The sequence below is a fragment of the Leuciscus leuciscus genome, assembly GCF_965113295.1.
Source record: "Leuciscus leuciscus genome assembly, chromosome: 6".
Taxonomy (NCBI): Eukaryota; Metazoa; Chordata; class Actinopteri; order Cypriniformes; family Leuciscidae; genus Leuciscus; species Leuciscus leuciscus.
Window position 1 is genome coordinate 35,102,592 of NC_138730.1, and position 23,702 is coordinate 35,126,293.

Sequence of the window (23,702 nt, forward strand, 5' to 3'; positions counted from 1 at the left end):
AAAAAGCTGTTTGCTACATTGATAATAAGAAATGTTTCTTAAGCACCAAATCAACATATTAGAATGATTTCTAAAGGATCATGTGACACTGAAGAATGAATAATGATCTTTTGACATATAAGAGGTCTTTGTACCATTAAAACATCCTGACAGTTTCATAGCTTAAAACATCCTCCTCACTATAAACAAAGCATTTAAGGCTCCAAAGGGGCTCGTTTGGATACTATGGGATTTGTGGCTTCGCACGGGAAATACATTTGCATATGTCTGGATCCATAGAAGAGATTGACGAATAGTTACAGAATCGCACCACAGGCCTCGCTCACTGGTGTTCAGTCGCTTAAAGATGCGTTCAGGAACATATTAAAATCCATGTCATGAGATAGACATTTACATTAAAATGGGGATTTTTATGTCCTTTGTCATCAATTTTACAGGTTAGAGAAAAATTAAATAAAAGCAGTCCTAATTATTTTAACTACACAGCAAAGTCAGCAAAAGACCTTCAGCAGATAGGCTACCAAAGAGTCCAACATTTATTTTTATTTTGTTCTTTTAAAACTCAGCCTTTAAAAAGAGACTAAAGACAACATGGGTTTTGCATTGTTTTTATTGACTGTTTGTACAAAAAAAGAGGTATGATAAATCACATAACCAGCAAAGAATAGGCCACCTTTACCATAAAAACTAGACTTAAAAAAAAACAAAAAGGAAAGGAAAAAGAAAACTGAAATGAAACAACAGGCGTTGACATACAATTTGTTAGTGTTGGTCATGTCAGACTGCGCAATACAGACACCATACACGAAATTGCCGAATATGCTATTAAATGTGAAATGAAGATTGAAATGATTAATCTAGAGTGTCATGTTCAATATTTCTGTCAATCGGTTAGGCTCAGTTAATAGGATGTTCACATCTGTCCATTCAGTCCAAAACTGACAACTGAATATTCCGACATCACTTTTTAAAAATGCCTTTTTGAATCTCTTTGTAATGCCATTAAAGTCTCTACGAGACTGTGAAGTTACAAGAGCATTTGTTGAATGCAAACTTAAATCATCATACATGGATGTTTGATCAGTTTCTAACACAAGGGCATTACATCTTTAGATACAACACAACTATTTTACTAATCCATCAACGATAGTCTAACTATTCTAATTACACTAAAACATCACGTCTGAAAAAACGTTTGTTTTCCCAAAACAAATGCTTTTTGTTAACCAATTAGCGCAATCGCTGAGATTATCGGCGAGATTATTAGCTGTGACCAGAGTCCAGCGCTAACTGCATAATATTGGATGATGTTGTGTGTATAATAAATGTGTGGTGATGATCATTACAGAACTCCAGAGCTTCATCAGCAGCATTACACGTATTGATGACTTGAAAATGGACTTGAACTGGACAGAGAAGACACTGAAATGCATGAAAACACTTGTATGTGAAAACACACTTCACTTCTGATTATGAATGATGGAACCAAAACCATGTTTTTGCTGTTAGAAAAACAAATACTGTTACTAAGATGCTACTGTTATTAAGATACTTACAGAAACCCTAGAGGCTCTTTAAAGGATCTACCAACATGAGGCTTAATATAATTACCTTAAACTATCATTTTAAGCCCATGTACTGGTAAAGAACTGTCTGGAAATGATGTGGATAACGTCTAAATCACTAACATGGACAGTTTAAGTTCCTTCATATCATGAGGGTTTGAAAGTACATACAACAGTAATGTAAACAAACAAGCGAGATGAAAACACTTAAAAAAAAAAAAAAAATTGTGACTCCATTTCAAGCAACAAGTGCAGGGCCAGAATGAGGAGTGATAAAAAAAAAAAAAATTGTTATATATATAAAATGTAAAAAGAAAAAAAAATAACATTCAACAAAACGAGTTTCACAATATCATTTTGTGATAGATCTATCAAACGAATGCAGTCATTCAAATAATACTACTGCATAATCAGAGGACTTAAGTTATGAACACTGGATACCTGATATGCATACATACAGTATATACACATACAAGAATATCCTTCACTAAAGTTTAGTACACTGAACTGTACAATAACTTCCAAAGGGAATTGTTCAGCAAAACTCTGTCTTGCTTACATAGTAATACTATGTTTTACAATACAAGAATAAAATTGTCCCAAAAAAAAAAAAAAAAAAAGAAGTTTGCGCAAGCCCAGACAGGCCACAAAGTGCATATATTATACGCTCAGTTAGAAGCCACTGTTAGAGGAATCCAGAGGGTAGGACACAATTCTGCAGCTTGTATTCCCACTCAGAAGTGGAAAAATGACTATTGCCTTTTCGTCACAACGTGGCATGTTGTTTGTAGGCAACATGCTCAGGGTTAGCATTAGCCACTACCATTTAGCCTTCGGCAAATTTATCTCTGGCTCTCGCCGACAACTGGGATTCAAGTAGAGGCTTTGCAGCAGTGAACCGAGGAGATAAATTCGAGAAAGGCCCAGTGATGCAAGCAGGACAACATCTCCCAATTCAAAAATACCACCCAGAGCATATACTATACTGATATTAGGACAACGGTATGATCATTGAAAACACACACAAAGTAAGTATGGTTAAACTTAATATGAACCTAACGAAGAAACACTTCAGTTTGAAGCACATGAGGGGCCACGTATCACGTGACCGTCAATTTAACAACAGCAAATGGACTCTTGTGCGTGGACAACCATCTGCCTGGCAAGTTTGGAAAGAGTGGAAGGTGACATCTAGAGGAGAATGCTTGAAAGGCAAAGCATCATCTTTACGAAATGGTGAACTAAAAAAGAAAAACATCCTTTACAGTAGTGCTATTGTGCCACATCTGAAGACTCTTTCTTGTGCTTTTTTTCTTACTTTCCTTCAAAGACCTTCAGTTACTTCAGATCTCAACAGGCTTGTTTTTCTTTTTTATAAAGAAATGGCTCAGATAAAATGTTTTTTGAAACGAAATGGCTGTGAAAGGATGATTTTTTCCCCCCCTTGAATGTGAAGGAATTCTGCCAATTCAGGCTTTTGCATTTTCTTCAAGCATTCCCCTCTCTGATTGTCCTTTCAAAACGGACTTCTCTTAAAACATTTCAAATGGACAGACTGCTTTAGCGTGTCTGTTCACCATCGGTCTTTCTTTTTTGAAACGCTCTCCAGTCTGACAGGCTCAAAACCTTCTTGTTCTCGGAGACTACAGCCCCCTTTGGGGGTCCGGGTTAACAATGCGTTTCTAGGATTTGTTCTGCTTCCTTTGGTGTAAAAGCCAGGGACAATCACTCTCTTGGTCTCCATCTAGCTTTCGCTTTCTCACCCTGTTCATCTCTCTCTCTCTCCCTCTCTTTCCTGGTCTCTCTCCATCTGTTAACCATTGAGCAGGTAGACCACCAGCTCATAGGTGCACATCATAATAGCAGTGTTAGGGATCTGTCGGACCAGATGAGTGGTGAGGCCTCGGTACAGTGCTCTGTAACCCTCCTCCCGGACAACCATATTTAGAGTTTGGAAGAACGAACGATACTTGCTGCCCTCCTCACGTAGTCTGGTACGAATAACCTCTGTCATGGGAGAAAGAGAAAAACCAAACAGTTATTTGTCAGAGAAAAAAAAAAAAACTTAGAAATTTGACATGCAGTGGAGTTCAAAAGTCTGATACTACAAAAAAGTGTTTTTATTTCTGCATTTATTTTTAATAAACAAACTCTTTCATTCTAAAAGACATTATAAAAATATATTAAGTTATATTATACAGATAAATTAAGTGAAAAATCTAACTTAAAAATGTATACATTAATTTAAGAAAATTGTAAAAAATAAATAAAATAAATTGTACAAATATTTGGACAGCTATACAGAATAGGTCTTGTAAATAGAATTACTTCTTCATTTAACAAAATAACTTATTTTATCTTTTTTTCGGTTTGTTTAAATGGGGGAAAAGCCCCTGGACTTAAATTATTGGACTCTGTATTTTTTTCCCCATTAAATGACAACATTTTCCAGTGCCTTTTAATTGCTACATTTTAAATCTAAAAAATAAAATAAATGAGAAAAAAAATGGACTGATGGAGATTGAAGGTAGGCTTATCTTTGAAAATAGGTCGGATTTCAAAGATTTAATGGATTGAGGGTCAACATGACTGTTAAAGAATTAACCAAATGCCAACAAACCAAGAGTACGTTTACACGACAACGATGTGCTAAAAACAGAAACATTTATTTTCCTTGTACAGATGACAACGTTATCAAAACGATCCCCGGTCACATGGATCCATGAAAACGACTAATAACGCTGAATTATGCATGCCAGACAGGTAGCTGGCGATGTCACTTTGTGATGCGCAAATGCATTCTTTGACATCAGTGCACTCGAGCCAAACGCACATGCCTATAGACACAAATTACATAATCTATCATTCTTTTTGTCCGATTTTCATTCTAAGGATGTTAATCTTGATAATACTGTATTATTACTTTGTCGTCTGGGTAAATTCCATCTTCACAAAGCCAGAAATATTCACTGTAATGCCAATTTTAGCAAAAACGCATAAAAAGTCTTCCGCTTTTAGTTGAAAACGTTGTCATGTAAACGGCCCCTAACTTAACATGCCAACTCCAAACCCATAAATGTAACAAATATTAACATAATCATCAAGAACAAAAAGTAAATAAATCAACACTCACCATGAGGATATGCAATTGAAGTGGCACAGGTCTTGGATGTGGCAGCAGCCAGCATCATTCCAACAAAGTCTGAAGCGTCTTTTACAGATTCATCTTCGTCATCCATGTTAGCGTTGGCCTTGGACTCAATTAGTTTGCGTTTAATGCTTTCATAGATGACAAAGTGGATGACAGTCTCTGATATGCCAGCATAAGAAGCGGACATGCCCCTGTAGAATCCCCGTAACCCATCTGACCGATAGACACGCCGGACGCACTCAAATGCACTCATGCGCCGTTCTCCACGGTTCCTAAAGAAAGAAAAACATTTGATAAATGTAAAAAATCTGGTTATAATATTTCTTCCTTTAATGTCCCCTTAAATATGTTTCGATGGGTGACGTTCTGAAATGTAAAAATGCAAGAAAACAAGCATGCTAGCTAGAAATTCTCATTGAAGAGTAAACAGAGTACCCTTCAAAGGATAAAAATCCCCTCCCAAAAAACATTAATACTTCTATTCAGCAAGGATGCATTAAATTGATCAAAAGTAAAAGTGAAAGATTTATAATCTTACAAAAGATTTGGTTTTAAATTGTAACAATATTGCAAAATATTACAGTTTTCTGTATTTTTGATCAAAGAATGCAGCCTTGGTGAGCATAAGAGACTTCTTTCAAAACCAACTCCAAACCTTTGAACGAATAGTATTACTTGCCTGGCATCAAGCTGCAATCGAGTCTTTATAAGCCAGATCGGGTTGGTTACTGTGATGGCAGTGAACCCTGGGAAAAAGAGGTATTCCAGATTAGGCTTGGAAGTGATAATGTCAAAGCAACTCAGAGCACTTTCAGCAGGTCTAATGACTCTAGAACAACACAATTTCCCTTAAGAAACTCCACACTTCAGAGAAGTGCTGTGGACCTCTGTAAAATATGCTTATGGCCTGATTGTTTCGGTTTAAAATGTAGAATATTAATCTTGTTAGCCTCTTGTTTCAGCATATCAGGACATATCACACCAATCTCATACAACAGCATCGTGATATGGACTAGAAGTTCCCCCACAGCAATGCCCAGCATCATTAACAGCGATTGCTATCTAATGTCAGGAAAACCATTGCAGATCCACTAGGCACTTATTTAATGATTTAGGTAAAAGAGCCATAAGCACATCTTAAAGTGGCCACAGCAATAAATAAGGCCTTTTAGCTAAAGCATTAAGCAATTTTTCATCTATAACAGGACTCTAAAACTAATGTAGCATTACTTCTTGAATATTTAGCCCTATCCTCACAGAATTAAACAGTATTTTATGGATCGAGTGGAAGCTAAATGAGATAAACATCTTGAGAAAAGAGGCTTAAGTTAAAAAGAACCACTATCCATTTACATAACTGCAGCCAAATGACAAAAACTGTTATTTACGTTAGGTAAATGAATGTTTTTCACAGCATGGGCAGTGAATTATGCCACCGCTGTGATGTAGTTGAAAGGCATGCCATGCGAATACTATGCCGGCAAGATTGTGTGATATGACAAAATCTTAATAAACGAGATTAGCACAACAGTGACTACGTTTACATGTGCACCAATAATGCGATTTTTTTTTAAATACAATAATCAGATTAAGAACTTAATCGCAGTTAGATGTTTACATGACATGAGCAAATCTATTCACTCCCGTTTACATGCAATTCTCATTATTCTGATTATTCGCCAAGGCTATGGTTATTATTATAGTTATTGGTTATTTTTACTGCCATTCTTCACATACCCCAATGCATTGCACAAATGATGAACTCGCGTACAGTAGGTGTGTTACAGGCCACTGTTTTAATCTACTTGCGTCAAATGCAAAACACATTTCTATGGTCGTATTGTATATTATTCGGGACCGTGATGAACGTAGCAATGCTGCTGTAACTGGGGTTGCCTACGTTGTCGTCGCATTCTCTGCACCGATTCGATTCAGAGTGGAGGAAAAACTTCAGAATAATGTAATGGAGTTCATTCATAAAGTTGTGTGAACAACACACGTCATCCGTGTACTTCCGAGCACATGCACACTTTGGTCAGAGCGGTGATAATGCAATGTAAGGTGTTTAAATGCCTGCTTATTGCGATTAACATTGGCGTACGCCACATAGTTCAAAGCAATTATCGTTACCATGATTATGAGTATTGTGTTTACATGAGGTGAAGTTTATTCGCAACACTGCCAAAATCTCATTATCATCACATTTATGAGGGTGCATGTAAACGTAGTCAATGTCCACCTTTATTCCTGTTTGCTGTTAAGGTATGTGTTTGCAAATTAAGGCTACGTGCATCCTAAAAGATTTAAGTGTGCTTGCATTGTATTATCAGCATTTAAAGCAACAGCAAAATATTCTGTTTGTGGGAACAATTAGTTTATCTGTTCAACTGCAGCAAAATGAAGCACAAAGCCTGTGCTTGGTGTTGTGGGTACACAAAATATCCCCGAACAAAAAAACGAAAGAGAGCATAAGACAATGGCAATTGAAGATGAAGGTATTCATGTGCATTTCTAACAGTACAGTGTAAAACATCAGTGTTTGGCTAAACAAACCAAAAGAAGTCTATTGAGCTAGAGAAGAAGCTCTAGAGAGGGTAAGAGGCCTAAGGCAACTGACTGGTGAAGGGGAGGGGGGGATGACAGATCGGTACAAGAGAGTAAGAGAGAGAGAGTGTGTCTCTGACGAGTACTCACAGGGGAGGGGCAAAGCTCCTCTCCTCACAGCTGCAGGACGAAGCCTGCAGATATGGGGGGCAGAGCAGGCTGGCTCACAGACCCTCACGCAGGGTGAAAGCTACAGTAAAGGCCTAAAATAGACACAGGCTTTTCTGTACCACAGTCACAAGCAGCAGTCCACATGCCCCTCAGAGCCAAGTCAAACCCATGAGGGAGTGGAACCATCAAAATAAACCCTGCCCACCTCCCCATCCCAGCCCCGCACACCAATTACATCAAACAATGACCATTCCATCCCGCCCACCACCCATTTAAACAATTAAGAGAGTGCTCTTATTTTTTCCTTTCCTTTTTTATGGATAGAGAGACAGAGAAATATGATTAGAGAGGTAGAGAGAGGGAGAGAAAGGTAGAGAGAGGGAGAGAGAGAGGTAGAGAGAGAGGTAGAGAGAGAGAAAGAGAGAGAGAGAGAGAGAGAGAGAGAGAGAGAGAGAGAGAGAGAGAGAGAGAGAGAGAGAGAGAGAGAGAGAGAGAGAGAGAAAGAGAAAGAGAGAGCGAGAGAGAGAGAGAAAGAGAGAGCGAGAGAGAGAGAGAGAGAGAGAGAGAGAGAGAGAGAGAGAGAGAGAGAAAGAGAAAGAATTTTTGAGTTTTAAAGGACATCATTATACCAGTGTTGTTCATTTTAAATGTAAAGGTACAGAACAGAGTTGATCCTGCTGCAGTAACACTATTTATCTTGACCATATATGAGCTTTATCAATGTTGGGTCATATAAACAGCTACAAAATCAAACTAGGATCAAAGTTTATATAAACAATAACTTTAAGGAGGGTCAGAGGCAGTGCATGTAAAAGTCCAATGCTAACCTTGTCATTCCTGCTGGCAAAATCATTGCCGAACGCAATTTCTGAAAGATTAAACTGTGGCTCTGCTATTTGGAAAATACTACTTTCGCATAAAAATTTATACTGAATTTGTTGGTTCATATAGAGTGGGATTTTTTTTTTTTTTACAATAAAAATATGTTTATATAATACGGTCAAGATGACAGTCTTGTTTGTTTGGAAACCATGATAAAAAAAAATCAGGAGGATAAATATTTTGTAACATTAAAAATATCTTTGCTATCCTGTCACTTTTGACCAATGCATCCTTAATATTAGCAGTATTAATATACAAAAAAAATGTAACGTTAAGTGTATACTGGTTTAACATGTTTTCAAATTTTTAAAGTTCAGGTTCAAACTAGATTCACTTTCAATGCAGAGTTTGGAGTCCTCTGTATGAGTGCACCATTTCACTTTTTTAACAGTCTGAAGCTGTTGGTTTTAGAGGCCTTGCTGTGACTTTTAAAGATGTCTAATCACACCATGACTTTGTCTGGCTCTATATGACTCAGTCATAACCTAACCACAATGACGAACAATGTGTGGGCCATACATGACATGGATCAGGTTGCAAGAAATGAGCTGGAGGCAACTGTGAACTGATGCCGATACAAAGAGCAATTAAGAAAGGAAAAAAACAGTCACCTATGCTTTTGAGAAGAGAGCGGCACATGTAATGAATATTTCATTGGCTTGTCCCTTATCGGATACCAATTTTCCATTGCAGGCCTTCAGGGATCTATATTTAACCACTTTTGTAATGCAAAGGCTATCCGTGGAGTTTGTCAGGCCGTGTGGCCCCTCTTATCAACAACGAAAAGACAGGCTAGGAATGTTTACGCTGTGACACTGTCTTGTAAAATAATGCATAGCCTACATACTGCAATCGAATGACAAGGTTAGCATGCAGTATTGAAATTAAATGACAAAAAAAAGAAAAGAAGTGCAAGTAGTTTTTCACTGAATTTACCTTTTTAGGGGGTTACAGGCTGGCAAGGGGGCCATGTGTCAAAACTGTATAATCACAAGGAAGTTAAAAAAAAAAAGAAAAAAAGAAAAGAACTACAAGCCAGCTACAGTGGCTACATTAAATTAAATAACCATCATTATCATTTATTAATCATCATTATCATTAGGAGAATCATGATCATACCGGTGAGTAGAGACGTGACTACCTGAGGCGTCCCGATCCCGCCCGTGTCAGTCGCGAGGACCGCTGCCCACCGCGCATGGCACTCTACATGTTAGCGTAGCGCCCTGCTAGCGGCCGCTACTACACACAGCACAGAGAGCGTGTGAAGCCAGACTTTTTAGTAGCACACTGGCATGTAATGACTTATGTCCTCCAGCCCTCAAAAGGTAGAAGAAAACAAAAAAAAGGAAAAAAAAAGAAACTGGGAAAGGAAAGCACAATCCAAACTTTGAGGATCTTTTTTGCAATAATGCTAACAAGCTTTCAAGTAGATATAACATGCTTGAAAGTTAGCTTATGTGTTTTAGAAATGCTTTAAAAATACTTTTTATAATTTTTTCACATCAAATTTTCAATTCTAGATGTACTATTTTCTTTCTGTGTTGCTTACATTCAGTAAAATAATATATTAATTTATCAAACTGAAACTAAGAAAGGGTGCTTTCACACTGGGCGGTCCGAGCCCGAGCGCGATTGTTCCCGGCGCCCCCCACAGCGTTGGTCTGGTTTCACACTCGAATTGATTCTATCGAACCCTGGTGCATTTGCGTGCATCTTCCGTCATCGCAAACGTACACGGCGCATGATAGAAAACAGATCGTGGGTCAATATATTGTGTTTTTTATTAATTTGGAGCTATTATGCGCAGCTGAGTGAACAACACAGTGTTCACTGTGTGTGTGTGTGTGTGTGTGTGTGTGTGTGTGTCGCATAAGTTGTTTTTCTGCTGCTTGCAAACAGACTCTTTTGAGGAGACAGTGGATTTCCATTAATTTGTTGCTACGCTATGCGCGTATACACTACAGCCTCACTCTTGCTTGTATCCAAGGTAAATCATCAACACTATTATCCCTTACATACTACATACATCATAATCAGCTAAAAACGCATTCGCAGGTTAACTCGCAGTAACAAGTGCGCACCCGAGTCCCTGTTGCTTTCACATTCACTCAAACCACGCACGGTTTGGGAGCAACTGAACTCAGACCACCTCCTCCAGGTAGTCTCGGGTTCGGTACCCCAGTGCGCACCCGGGTCCGCATGACAGCGTTCACATTAGCGATTTTTCATGCGAACCATGCCCCGTTCCGAACTAAACTGCCAGTGTGAAAGCACCCTAAGAGTAGGCAAAGAGAGAACAAGTATTTTCAAAATGATTTGCTTGAATATTTTTGAGCTTGGAAAAAAAATGAAGCTTAAAATATGTCTACTTTAAAGTGAGTATTTTGATCCTGAAAGTCTTTAATTGTGGTTTCGGTCTAGATGCTGTCATACCTTGAAAAAGGTAACCCAAAACACGAGGCAAATACCATGTCTAAATTTCCCCATTTGTACTAGATGGTCAACTAGGATAAAACATTTTATCGTAATAAGGCTGTAATTGCTAAAATCAAAAGCGACTGACAAACATCGGTTATAAAAACCCAAATGATGCATTCTCTTGTTTGTGCACACTAAAAGGGGAGTATTAGTTTAGTTCAGTGTGTGAAATACAAACAAAAAAGAGCCAATGCAAACTTAAGTCAAAAAATGCATCTACGTGAAAGATGTTGCTGGGACTCTTACCTGCTAAACCAGCGGACAGCATGTGCACCTGTGTGGAGTCAGGATCAAACACATTGTTCAGCTTCTCTTTGGCTGTGGAGTAGGCAGCAAAATATATTGCTCTGTGGACAAAACAGAAATGAACAACATAAATTGCTTTTGAGGATTTCAATATTTCAGTGTTTATTAGAAGTGGAAGGGACAAAATCTTTCTTATTTAAAGAAGAAATATTTTTAGTTATGTTTTCACATGAATATTTTTGGGAAGTGTTGTCTGCACACTGTCCATGTGACGTAATTTTCATCATCGGGAGGGTCCGCAGACATCTGCGCAGACGGTGCGCGTACAACAGCGCATTCGCAAGGTGAATGTTGAGACGGAAGAGTCCACTAGGTGGCAATACGCACAGTTGTGATGTACTGTGCAGTAGTCAAAGAAGAGTGGGGAAAAAGTGATACAAAACAGTAAAACAGGGTAGCATTTCCTTCTCCATCGCTTTTGTTTTGGTTCTTGCATGCAGTGGCGGTTCTGTTACTTTTCTTCTTCTATCCTTCAGAGCGAATGTCTTGTAAATGACACGACTCAGTGCTGCCCTCTGACGTCTGATAGGGTACTGCGTATGTGTCGAACATGTTCCGCTCGAGATTGAGTGGAACACGAAAAATTAAGCAAACCCCTGCCTTTAGGGTGACAATGTCATTATGTCTAAACAGCTTCAAACAAAACAAAACAAAATGACTGATGTGCTCTAATCTGCATATGATGACTGATATGACAGAGGTATGCCATGCTCATCAGATCACATGTCATGTATTAGCTACCAGAATTATTTTCTCAGACAGGGCAAATGCTGAAAAACATGAAGCCAAAAAAAAACAACTGGATTATTCAAATGAAAATTTCCGGTGTAGGATTTAAGCCTTCCACAGTGGGAAGGTTTTTTCCTTTGCTTTAATCTAGGTTACATAATTCTCTCTCTCTCTCTCTCTCACACACACACACACACACACACACACACACACACACACACACACAACAACAGTCAATTTTAAGGCATCCCTGAGTGACCTGCCAACAAGCTAAGCAGCCATTTGTTTCCTGATGAAATGCTTATAACACATGCTTCTTCCTGCCTCTTCAAAAAGACAGCCAATCAGTGCTCTTTTCCGTTTGAATGACAGCCAATCAGATCCCAGTCTAAACATCTGCCAATCCTGTGCGAGTAATGATGCTGTAGTTTGGTGCATGGCTTAATTTGGCCATCTGAATGAAATAACGTGACCTTCACAGGAGGATGTTACATAACTTCAAACTGGATCTCGGATCAAAAAGCTGAAATTAATTATGGTTTACAATCTTAAAGTGTATAGTTAATGTCAGTATGTGAATATAAGCACATACCAAGCCAACCAAGTTATTTCTACCTACGTGTGCAACTGTGCATTTAATCTTTATGTAAGGCAAATGGTCACGAGGTAGCCATTCCAGCTGTGATGGCAGAGGACACACAGGACAGGAATGCTGAGAAACACACGCACAGATGGGGAGAAACACACTCATACACACACATCTCCTACAGCATGAAACTGCAATACAGATATTTTAAGTGGTTTAGTTGCAACACCATCTCCCACATACCAATATAAATGAGATTAAACTGCACAGACATGCACATAAAGCTCAAGTGAATGAGGGCATGAGAGCAGCTAGTCTGTAGCATAATGATGACACACTGCAGTCAATGAACAAACTGATTCATACAGGAGAGAGGGAATATTCACTGGAGGTAATGAGTCAAATACACTCATACAGAGCAGAGAATGCGATCACTTTCATAAACAATACTAAATATATGAGAATCGTCACTTGCGCATGCTACAAGGGGAATGACAACACAAGAGGTGCCATTTTTTTCATATACAGTTGAAACACAGTACGGTTGCAACCAAATGTTGGCGGGCAGCAATGTACCATGGCCAACCCAGGAGGTGGATACCCTGAGTATAATTGTTGTTTACTGTGTCTCTTTCTTCTTCGCGCGAGAATGACGTTGATCGCTACTTTCCGGCATACACCATGCCTATAAAGTCAGGGTTCTGCTGGCGGTGGAAACGCAAGCCGGATCAGGGTTTACCGTTCCGAATCATACTGTACTGAACTGTACAGTACTGGTACGGTCGGTGGAAACGATCCAGAAGTAAGCGGTGAAACATCAGAGGACCCATAGCCAGTTTAGTCCGTAATAAGACAGTGACATGCTCCCCTGATGATGATACACTGAGATTAGAGCAATGAGACATGACCATCAGGCCCTTATGTAACAGTTTTTCTCTTCCATCTTGACCACAATGAGGAAATAAAGCAACCCCAACAGGAAACAGTGAGGAACAAAAATCCAAAAACAAACACTTTAAAAAATTAAACATATACGTTTGTGACAGAAAATGAGTTACAGCTAATATTTTCTGAAGGGCATGCTTGCTTGCAAACTCAGATTTCTATAGTATCACACTTTAATATTAAGGTTTCTTACAAAACAAAGATCCTTTTAAGCATATCAAGATTGCAAGATGCAAAATTCACACACACAAAACAAACCAGTTGAGTTTCAGAAGTAAAAATCCCATTCATTTTCCCTATAGGGAAATTGATTTTGAACGATAACTTGTAAAGACAGACTTACTGTGAGCTACGAGGTTGTTACATGCTTTTGTTTAAGCCATCAGACCACATTATTTAAACTTATTTTTTAAATATTCATGTGGAATTCCAGGTGAAAAGCTACGTTTACCGTGATTCTGCATGAAATCTCCACCAATCAGAGAATAACAATAAGCAAATCACACCATATGAACTCTTTAGCACCTGCCCACTCTCATCTCCCTTCTTCATCTCCCTACACCCTCAAACTACTTAAATTAGCTTTACCTTTAGCTTTGATTACTGAGTGCATTCGTCACGGCATTGTTTCAACAACATTATGCAACACCACAACTAGACATGTGCCGGTATACGGTAATACGGTATATCACGATAATGAACATGCACGATATTGTTAATTCTAAAAATACTTCTAAAGCATTTATTAAAGGTGCATTGCGCAAGTCTCTGAGTTTTTGCAGAACTATGCCCCCTCTGGCGGCAAGCGAAACTGCAGACAGAAGTGTGCACGCTCACGGACAAAAGTTTTCTTTTTTTTATCTTACGTGGAGTTTGCGTTGGTGTTTGAAATCAACTACAAGCCGGTCTCTTAGAATCCATCTTCTACGGAGAATGGCGGCGAATACACAAACCTGCCAGACATAGCCAGGTGAGCGTGCCGTGAACGCACATGACGTCACGCCCAGTCTAAAATTCCGGCCCGAATCCCTCTTATTTATTTTACTTTACAGGATTATAGAGACAATCTCAGTGATCAGAGAAGGGCTCATTCAGCCCATCAGGCAATTGTTTAAGCATGTATGGGTTCGAAAATGGGTATTTTTAACATGAAAAGTTGCTTAATGCACCTTTAATCTTAGTTAATGTTAATTTCAACATTTAATAACACTTTATTAAAATCAACAGTTGTGACTGTATTATTTAATTGATCTGAGCTAACATGAACTAACAGTTGTATTTTTTAACGAATAATAACAAATGTAGCCATTGCTCATTGTTAATGTGTTATTGCATTAATGTTAACTAATGAGACTTTATTGTAAAGTGTTAACTATTGTTCTTTAGAATTCTTCTGCACTTAATTTTATGAGTTTTTGTGAATTGGTTTATTGTTATTTAAATGTTCAGTTCTTTTTGTTACAAGAAAAATAAGTTATTAAACCTGTTATAGTGACAACACTTTTTAAAAAGCTTCAGCAATTATAGCAACATGAACATTTTATACCGTCACATGCCTAATCACAACATTAATTTTCACCAAGAGTAGCATTCATTTTTGTCAGAGATCTTTATTTGACAATGGGAGAGTGGAACCACTCTTTAGAGTCTATTAGAGTCTCCCTGAACCACTCTTGCTAAATTTGAGCCCGACGAATCTTGACTATTGAATATGTCTCCCGACATGGGTGGCTAAATAAAAAGCTACACACTGCATCAGTAATGTTGTGATTCACCTTATAGCTAGTTGTTTTTGTTCATGGTTTAAAACTCTTTAACAGAGACTTTTTTTCCTTTTTTTTAAATGTGAAGAATGAATGGGAAAAACACTTCCATAATCAGAGCCACTGAAAAAGTGGGCGGCCACTGTTGCACTCAATAGCATTTGTGTTTTTACATACGGGTCATACCTGGATGGAGCCACTCCCACCAAGTTGGGCCCCAGGCCCCTAAAGAGTGAGCGAGGACCTTCTTTCTCCAGTATTAACCTGAGAAAAATAGAGAAAGTTAGAACAGTATAAATATGTAACCATGTTGCAACCTTGCCATTATAGTGATCGTTAATAATGGAAGATTTAACAATGTAACATGTTGTTGCCATAACATTCAACACTGCTGCACCATGTTAAATAAGTTATCCAGATTTAATAAAGGGTTTGAGACGAAGTAGGTAATTGGGAGAACCAATGCCAAGCTGTACCTTAATCAGTGCTGTCTGCTGTGCCTAATTGTATGACGGTTTTAGCTATACCGACAGCAGTCAAATAGCCTAGGCCTCTGAAGGTGTAATTCAGATCAACTAAAAAGAGGTTTAGAGCATTCAACAAATCAAGAGATGGGGTCGTGCTGACCAGCATTATACAGACTAGGTGGAAAGTCAATGTTTTGCTTGGAATTGGACAAGACATGTTCAGACTTTTCTAGAATTCTTCTTTCAAATGTTTTTTTATTTTTTTTATTTTTAAACAGCATCTGCGACTCATTTTCTTCTGACCTACTTTTCCCTCTGATTCTGGAGTAATACAATAGGCCTGTATACCACTGCTTGCCAGAGGCCAAAAAAAGTGAGTCTAATCCTGGAAAAGACAGCAAGGCTACACCCAGAAACCATAGCATTGCAACATTTTGCCAGACTAGCAAAATACTAGCAAATGTGGCTCATAGAGCACTCATAAAGACTACTAGAGCCCCTTTCACACAGAGATTCCGGAAAATACACGGATAAAGTGACCCGGGGTTTGACCCGGGTTCGTTTGATTTTGGTTCATTCACACTGCCAGTGATTTTCCGGAATCAGAGAGTGCGTTCACACACAACCCGTAAAAATGCCGTAAAGACACGTGACATCGATGTGACTTGTAATCTCAGCAGCGTCTTAAGTTTGCTTATGAGCTGCGATCTCTCTCTCGAGAAACCACGCTTGTGCATTTGTTTCTCTGATTCGATCATAAACTTGCGCATTACGTGCCGTTTCACAGCTGGAGAACGAGTCCGGCTTCAGCGTCATCACTACGACACGGCATTATTACGGCTTTTGTTCACACAGCGCGCGTTCCGGGACTGAACACGGCAATGTTACTAGGTCCCGACCCGGCATCGATCCCGGCATAAATCCCGGGTCGAGTTTGCGTTCACACAGAAGGCGCTCTGGCAATTTGCCGGCAATTTGCCGGGTTCAAAGCGCTGTGTGAAAGGGGCTTAAGACTACTCTCAAAGAGCCACATAATAGAAACAGAATGTATGAAGTCTCTAAAATGCATGAATTTAGTATATAACTTTTTTTTTTTAATAGCCATGTCAATGTGACTGTACAAAGCCTTTTGTAAAAAATTATTTGCAACATAATAGCCAATAACAGTTATGAAAGCAATTGAATTGCCCTTCGTGGTAGGCCAGCAACCATGTTAGCAGAACAAAGGCAGATGAAGGTATGTTGCTGGCATTAAGAAACATTATCCATCTTTCTTTCTTCATTGACTTTCTTGCCTCTACAGTCACTACAGATTAAACAATATATCGCTTTTGCATATTCAGCTGAGAAAGGTGCCTTCTACCTTGCTGGTGTTTGTTTTGACAACAGAATATGACATATGCGAATTTAAAACTTTGACAATGAAAAGGTGTGTATACACTACACTACAGAACATGTTGTCATATTTTAAATTGATTAATTTGTTGACTAGATGCTTCATTAGTAGAGAACAGTGAATAAAATTTGCCGACATGGCTGAAGAGGACGTGAACATTAGTAGTACTTCAAACGATTGGAACAATATGACAAAAATACACACAAAATCTGAAACTAATGTTTAAATGACGTGAGTGTTATGATCTATTTGTATTTGTTTATATATCTAGCTGGGCAGGCCTATGGATTCTTTAGCCAGCTAAGTTGCATATTTAAAGCTAGTGATGTGAGAACGCTGGTTCAAAGCATCCTCAATCGAAAGCAAGAGCACCCACAGTGAAAACAAAAAAAATTCATATTGGCGAAACGTATTTGGCAAATTCTCCAGTGCGTATTTGTGTTTATGCTCTGGAGAGCGTCAAAGGTGTCTATTTACAATGTATTTTGCAGCGTTGAGCAATGTAGCCTATCACAGAGACATATCTGTTGATCTCTTGAATGCAATGGCCAATCAGAGGTATTTAAGTTGGTCAGAATCCACTTACCGCTCAAAATGCCATAGTTTTTGTACGGTGCTGAGTTACGCATGGTCTTGAATCCTCTTATTATAACAAACAAAGTGTAGACATGATGCAAATAAGAGAGTTATTGTGCAGTCGGTGTAAATTCGGTGTAAACTGCTTGATTATGACGTAACTTTGTAATATCGTGATGAACTGAGACGAGTGACAGCTTTTTAGTTATTAAAAAAGGGTGCACTCTTTGTGTGCTTTATAACCCATTCAGAATTTGAATAAAAGTTTTATATTTCATGCTGCTAAGAGCCATGTATACGCTGCAAAGTTTTGGAAGTGACATCCAAATATAAATGATTCACTCTCGAAATTGAAATAGATTTGACATGCATTAAGATGTTACTGCATTAAGTAATGTAAACGCAGACTAACAGAAAAATATTCGAATTTCCAATTGTTTTAATTCAGTTTCTTTTTTAAAAACTATTGGTTAATTAATTGGTTATCGGCAGGTACTGCCCAACTTAGATATCAGCATCAGTAAAATCCAATCTCGGTCGACCTCTAATACAGATGGTTGTAATTTGCAGATCCACAGAGAAACTGAACAGAGAACAGCTTTGATTGCAAGCTCAAAGTCTAGAACTGTTGATGGTCAAGCTCCTTTAAACAAAAGCTTTGGTAGTGTTTATGGTACCAGTAAGTGTTATGTTCTATAGAAACATACTGCAGTGTTTTTGCCTGTTTTCACGTGTTGTTTTTGAAACGATCACAACACTGGTTTAAATGCCCTGGAGCATGATAAACCAGGTTTTTCCAGGTTGGGTTTTGAAGTACTCACTTGAGACAGTGCAGAGGCCCAGGCGGGGCCACACGGGCCACACTGGCCCCATTCACAGTGCTAAGCTGAACCTCAGAGATGTAAAGAGTCACCGAAGAAGATTGCAGCCTCGTCTTCACCACCTCCAATGGACATGTCAATATTGCACCTACAGTGCCACCACAGCTAGAGAGAGAGAGAGAGAGAGAGAGAAATGATTTATTACTCACTTTTATTCACGCAATATAATTTGTATTGAATAACTAGTTAATTACCACCCAAAAAAAAAAAAAATCACCTTTTTTAATCTATTTTGAAATGTTTAGAGCAAGAAGTAAAATACAGTACAATCCACAGTTTTTTTTTTTATAAATGTGCATAAGCAAGAATGATATTTAACCATTTTAATTTGTACACAATTTAACAATACATCAATAAACAGTAACATTAATCTGTATATACTGCTGTTCAAAAGTTCAATTTAGTTTTTTATGTTTTTGAAAGACACCTTTCATGCTCACCAAGGCTGTGTTTTAGGCCTATATAGTATGTATACAGTGATTTTGCTTTTGTCAAGAAAAAACTACAAGATCCAAAAAGGCAAAATCCTCTAGGACGAATGAAAAATAAGCTGCTGGCATAAAAGCGTGTTGCATTTTAAGTGCCAGAGCATTTTTCCTTCCGCTGACATGCATAATGATTAGACTTCACTTATCTGTATGTGGGTCAAGTTTAACATGTATTGGCTTGTGTGCACTAGGGGGAGCAGAAAAAGGTTAGCCCCACATGCAAATAATCAGGAGGTTAGGCCTGGTCAAGACCCACAAACAAAACCAAAAAACAACTTGCATGCAATAGCATACAAACCAGACACTTCTCAGTTGATGAGTTTCCACTAATTTACTTTTAAAAGCATCAAAACTGACTACCAACAAGATACCTTTATGTCACTAAATCTCAAAGGTCTGACAAGACACCAGTCAATCAAACCTCAAACACATTGTTCTTCTTTTATTATGCGTGCATAAAGTTGACAAGGAAGCACTGAATGTTGATGACAAGCTAAACCTGCTGACCTGAACCAGAATGGAATTATTGTGTTCTAAACCTCTGAAGGTCTATTTTTTGTGCCACCTTCCAAAAGACACATACAGTGAGCAGCTGCGAACTTTGCCCCAGATAAGCCGCCCTCTGGTTTGTTGCTGCTAAGGTTTACACACTGACTCTCTCACTCATTCTCTCTCTAGTTGGCCGATGAACAGAACGATCATGCCGACTTCACGAGCAAAACCCATTTGCCACTCCTACAAAAAAGCTCTGCAGAGGCCTATTAGAAAAATTCCACTAGATTTTTTTTTTATTACTCACAGTTACTTATGGAATTCAACACTTTAAAAAAAACTATTACATAAAGAGATTTGTTTTTGAAAAAAGGGAAGTAGTCCGGGAAAAGAGGAAAGGAACTGCATTTAATTTCTTCTGAAATGCTAGACCAAATAGGCAAATGTGAAGGTGACCACAAAAGTGAAGTCCCCTGGTCAATGATTAGTTTAGTTTTGAAGCAAAAAAGACAAACAAAACCAAAAAACAGTTTGCACTTTAAGTTTACACAACAGTGTTCAAAGGGCTGAAACTCCCAGGTGTAAACTAACAAAAGTCTTTGCTAAAGTAACCAGCCCCACATAAACAGGACCTGATCCAAATTGAAACTCAAGTCCACTCAAAAGATCCCAGATACTGTCATCTGAGCAAACTAGCCTAACGAGTCCCACACAAGAACCACTTGTGATGTTACTCATGGACGCAATGTGTACAATTACTTTTGTATTGTAAATGTACAATATTTTTTTAAATGTGTACAATAACTAAATGTTCCCCTAGGAACATTCGGACCACCAATTGGAACTTTCAAGTGACGCAAGCCATCACTTACATTTTTTGGCCTGCCGCTCTGGTTGTTGTACAGGACTTTTATTTTGACGGCGCTGAGAACGACTTAGCCAGGCCTGAATACACAGAGCTCACATTCTACGTCTTCATTAGTTTACAATCTGTTTAACAGTCCTATCTGATACATTACTAGATAGAACTGTTAAACAAATAAAGTAAATGATTATTGTAGCGGTTGCTGTGTGGTTGATGCCCAATGTTGCAAGCTGAGCAGAAATACATGATCATGTTTCGCTTGGTCCCTGCCTTCAAAGTCACGTTGGATTTCCTTCTTAGCGTAAAGGTTGAGTTGATCCATTTATCGCTGTTTTCCATGTTCGTGGAGTAGGCCTAAATATATAGCCTAGGCTATTTTAAAAATGCCGGGTTCCAGTGTTTCACATGTTTTCGGCCAATCAACGTACACTTGTGTCACTTGTAATTCATTTTGTGCACTTGTGTCACTTGTAATTCATTTTGTGCTGGGTTAGACCCTACTCTTAAGTAGAAGCTGATTTAGCCTAGTTCCCCTAAAAGGCATTCCTAGAACTAAAATTGTTCTCAGAACCAGCAGTAAAAACACGCAAAAAAGTGGATTCTTCCACCATTAGTTATGGGAACTATGAAGGGTTAAATCTGTCATAATCTATCACTGTCAAGTTAGTGCTAAATTAATGTTAAAATTGGAAGAAAAATAAGATTAACATTTTTTTTTTATGATAAATAGCCAATATCGACTGATAACACAAAAAAATATGGTATAAAATTACAGCACCTAAATTATATGCTTTCCCTAGTTTTTTTTTTTTTTTTTTTTACCATTAAGTTTACAATAATGTATTATAATAATAATACAAAAACATTTACATACAATGTTATTGTGCAACAACCCATTTAAAGGAATACTTGCATAGTTGGAGGGTTATTTATTATTTTAACTCTCAAAGCTTTATAAAAACTGTTATTGCTATGGACAAAAGGGATTCTCCTTTGCACTGCTGAGTAATTTTCTGTTTCACAGAACCATCGATTTGTTTCTCACAGTTATTTCCAGTGGCAGGTGATCTATTCACTGCTCACAATTATACTTCTAGACACAACTCATCCCTAGTTATATTGACATGCCACAGAAAATGTATGAATGAGCTAATCTGAAAACATTCCAACCAACACTTTATGCAACACAATTCTTTAACCTCATTGTAGGAATATGATCAGATAGCACATGTTATTAGAAACCACTTGTTGTTAGACCTCTTATCGCCCTCCTGGGTCGGAGTCATCAAGTGACCTTCAGAGATATGAGCTTGTTAAAGAGTGATACACTCCCCTTATTTCTGATTATAAAAATTGGTGAGGCAGCAACCTTTGATATAAAGACTAAGAAGAAAATGATGTTTCTATGGGCCTCGCGGAGTGCAAAAGAGGAGCCAGGGACATGAAGGAATGAGAATGGAGTCAAAAATAGCCGTACTATACTAGAGAGATCCGTGTCACACATCCAGCATCAAGCTGACAGTTGAAACCACAGGCCTACGACAAAGCCTCTGATTTGCTACAGGAAACAGAAATATGCTACAGGTTCACATTCATTCAACGAGCATCCTCGAGTTTCTCCTGTCTCTAATCTCTCATTCTGAGTGAAAAGCATCAAAGAAACAGCACTTCCTGCAAAACATGAAACGGCCATGTCTGGAGGGTTCCAGAGGATTCTGTGACAAAACCAGAAGAGATTATGCATCTGTTGCATGACCTTGCATTCACAAATAAAGCATCCGATCATCTGTAGCATGAAGACATGCTGACAAGCAGCTAGATTATTTACAGCAATGTTGAATGAGCATCTATCTGACATTTTATAATGGTCGACCTGTTCTTTTGCGATGCATGTATCTTATGCTACATTTTAAGAACAATCAAGCCCAACAATAACGGATAAATGTCAAAGAGACGGGTTGACAGCAGTGATAGATCAGTCTGTCTCTCTCAGGTTCGCTACTCACCCTCCAGCAAAGAGATGAACCAGTGTGTCCCTCTGACTCATCCTTTAGCATTCTCCGCACCCACAACCAGGCCTGCAGTGCGAGCAAGAGCCGGACAGCTCCGCCGAACCCCGCTGCGATTCTGCTGGACAGTCTCCGTATAATTGATGTGGATGAGGGTTATAATGCACACAGTTATTAAGCCCGATGTCTTGCGGGCGAAATGCGTCGCGCGATGCGGCTAGCTCAGCCTGCTAACGGCTGCCAATGTGCGCAGATGCCTCTTTTTTGCCTCTGACGGGTTCGCTTTTAAATTATCTCGTTCTTTTCTTATAAACAACACAGACAGCTATCTGATTTCTAGGTTGTGGTTGCAGGGGACGCGGTTTTTGTGGAACTAAATCCGTGTAGAATCGGTAGTGCCAGTGATTCAGAGGCTGGAGAGCTGACTGAGATGGACACAAGAGTCGCTATTTACGAGCCAATCAGAAACCGCAAAACAGAGTCCGCGATTGGTCGGTTTGCTGCGTGACGCTTTTTGCCCCGCCCTATCATGCTCCTTTCACATGATCTTGCAATTGATAAATATTGATTTATCCCGTTTTTAGAGGTTAAGAGACAAATATTTGCACATTTGTTTATATGGAGAATACAACTATACTGCTATTATAGTTCCCCTGAAACGTTAACTAAGATTAGTTTAACAGACCTACTACAGCGTCATATTTATATCCATTTTTTTTTCAAATCTGTTTGACAAAAAACCTACTTCTTTCTTTTTTTTAATTTGAGTATAGGCCTAATAATATCAGATCTGAGTTGGTTTTGGCGAACATACGAGGGAATTATTAAAATGTGTTTCAAATCAGGGAAATACAAGTTCATGTTATTTAAATTGCATAATAGGCTACTGTGATTTTGTTTCCTAGTTATGCTCAGTTCTACAACATTTATTTGACTACAAAATGTCTCTGTGAGTACAATCTCTATAAAATTATTTTTATAAAATAAAAATCCTTATCTAGAAATCACAAATGCATGAAAAAGTTCTGGGTTGCATATGTCAAAAGGAATGGGAACACTGTGTTATGTAAATGAATGAAGACCCGTGTCTGTCTGCTGACAAGAGTTACAGCATCCCTTATAAGAAAATTTGGTTTCCTTACTAAATAGCTGAATAAAATGCACACTCCTCTTGGTTTCAAGATTACAAGCTCCAGATCATGTGCACGGAAAATCTAATTTCTTTTGGCATGCCAACCTAATGAAATACAATAAAAAAGTGGTTCAGACAGGGTTTTCTCCCTTTATAGAGTTAAAATTGTTTAGATGGCTGACTTATGACCGCTTTTTTCTTTTATAGATAAGGCATGCCATTCACAAGACCAAATGTAACTGCAAGAACAATGATCTCAAATTAGGATGACCTGAT

General features: G+C 38.4%; 1 protein-coding gene across 1 annotated transcript; it reads right to left on the reverse strand.

Annotated features, from left to right (window-relative positions):
- Positions 1-592: 592 nt before the first annotated feature.
- Positions 593-22,711, reverse strand: slc25a36a (solute carrier family 25 member 36a). The gene is made up of 7 exons (XM_082173366.1): positions 22,292-22,711; positions 18,381-18,545; positions 15,307-15,384; positions 11,038-11,138; positions 5,396-5,462; positions 4,699-4,988; positions 593-3,572 (listed from the first exon to the last, which is right to left on the reverse strand). Exons 1-7 carry the CDS (start codon positions 22,330-22,332, stop codon positions 3,379-3,381), a joined length of 936 nt encoding a protein of 311 aa, XP_082029492.1. The 5' UTR covers positions 22,333-22,711; the 3' UTR covers positions 593-3,378.
- Positions 22,712-23,702: the final 991 nt, after the last annotated feature.

Coding starts and splice junctions, on each gene's coding strand:
- slc25a36a (XM_082173366.1), bottom strand. CDS start 22,332: ATGAGTCAGAGGGACACACTGGTTCATCTCTTTGCTGGAGG. Junction 5,463..11,037: donor GCTGTCCGCTGGTTTAGCAG/GTAAGAGTCCCA, acceptor TCTTTTTCCCAG/GGTTCACTGCCATCACAGTA. Junction 4,989..5,395: donor CGATTGCAGCTTGATGCCAG/GCAAGTAATACT, acceptor TTCTTTCTTTAG/GAACCGTGGAGAACGGCGCA.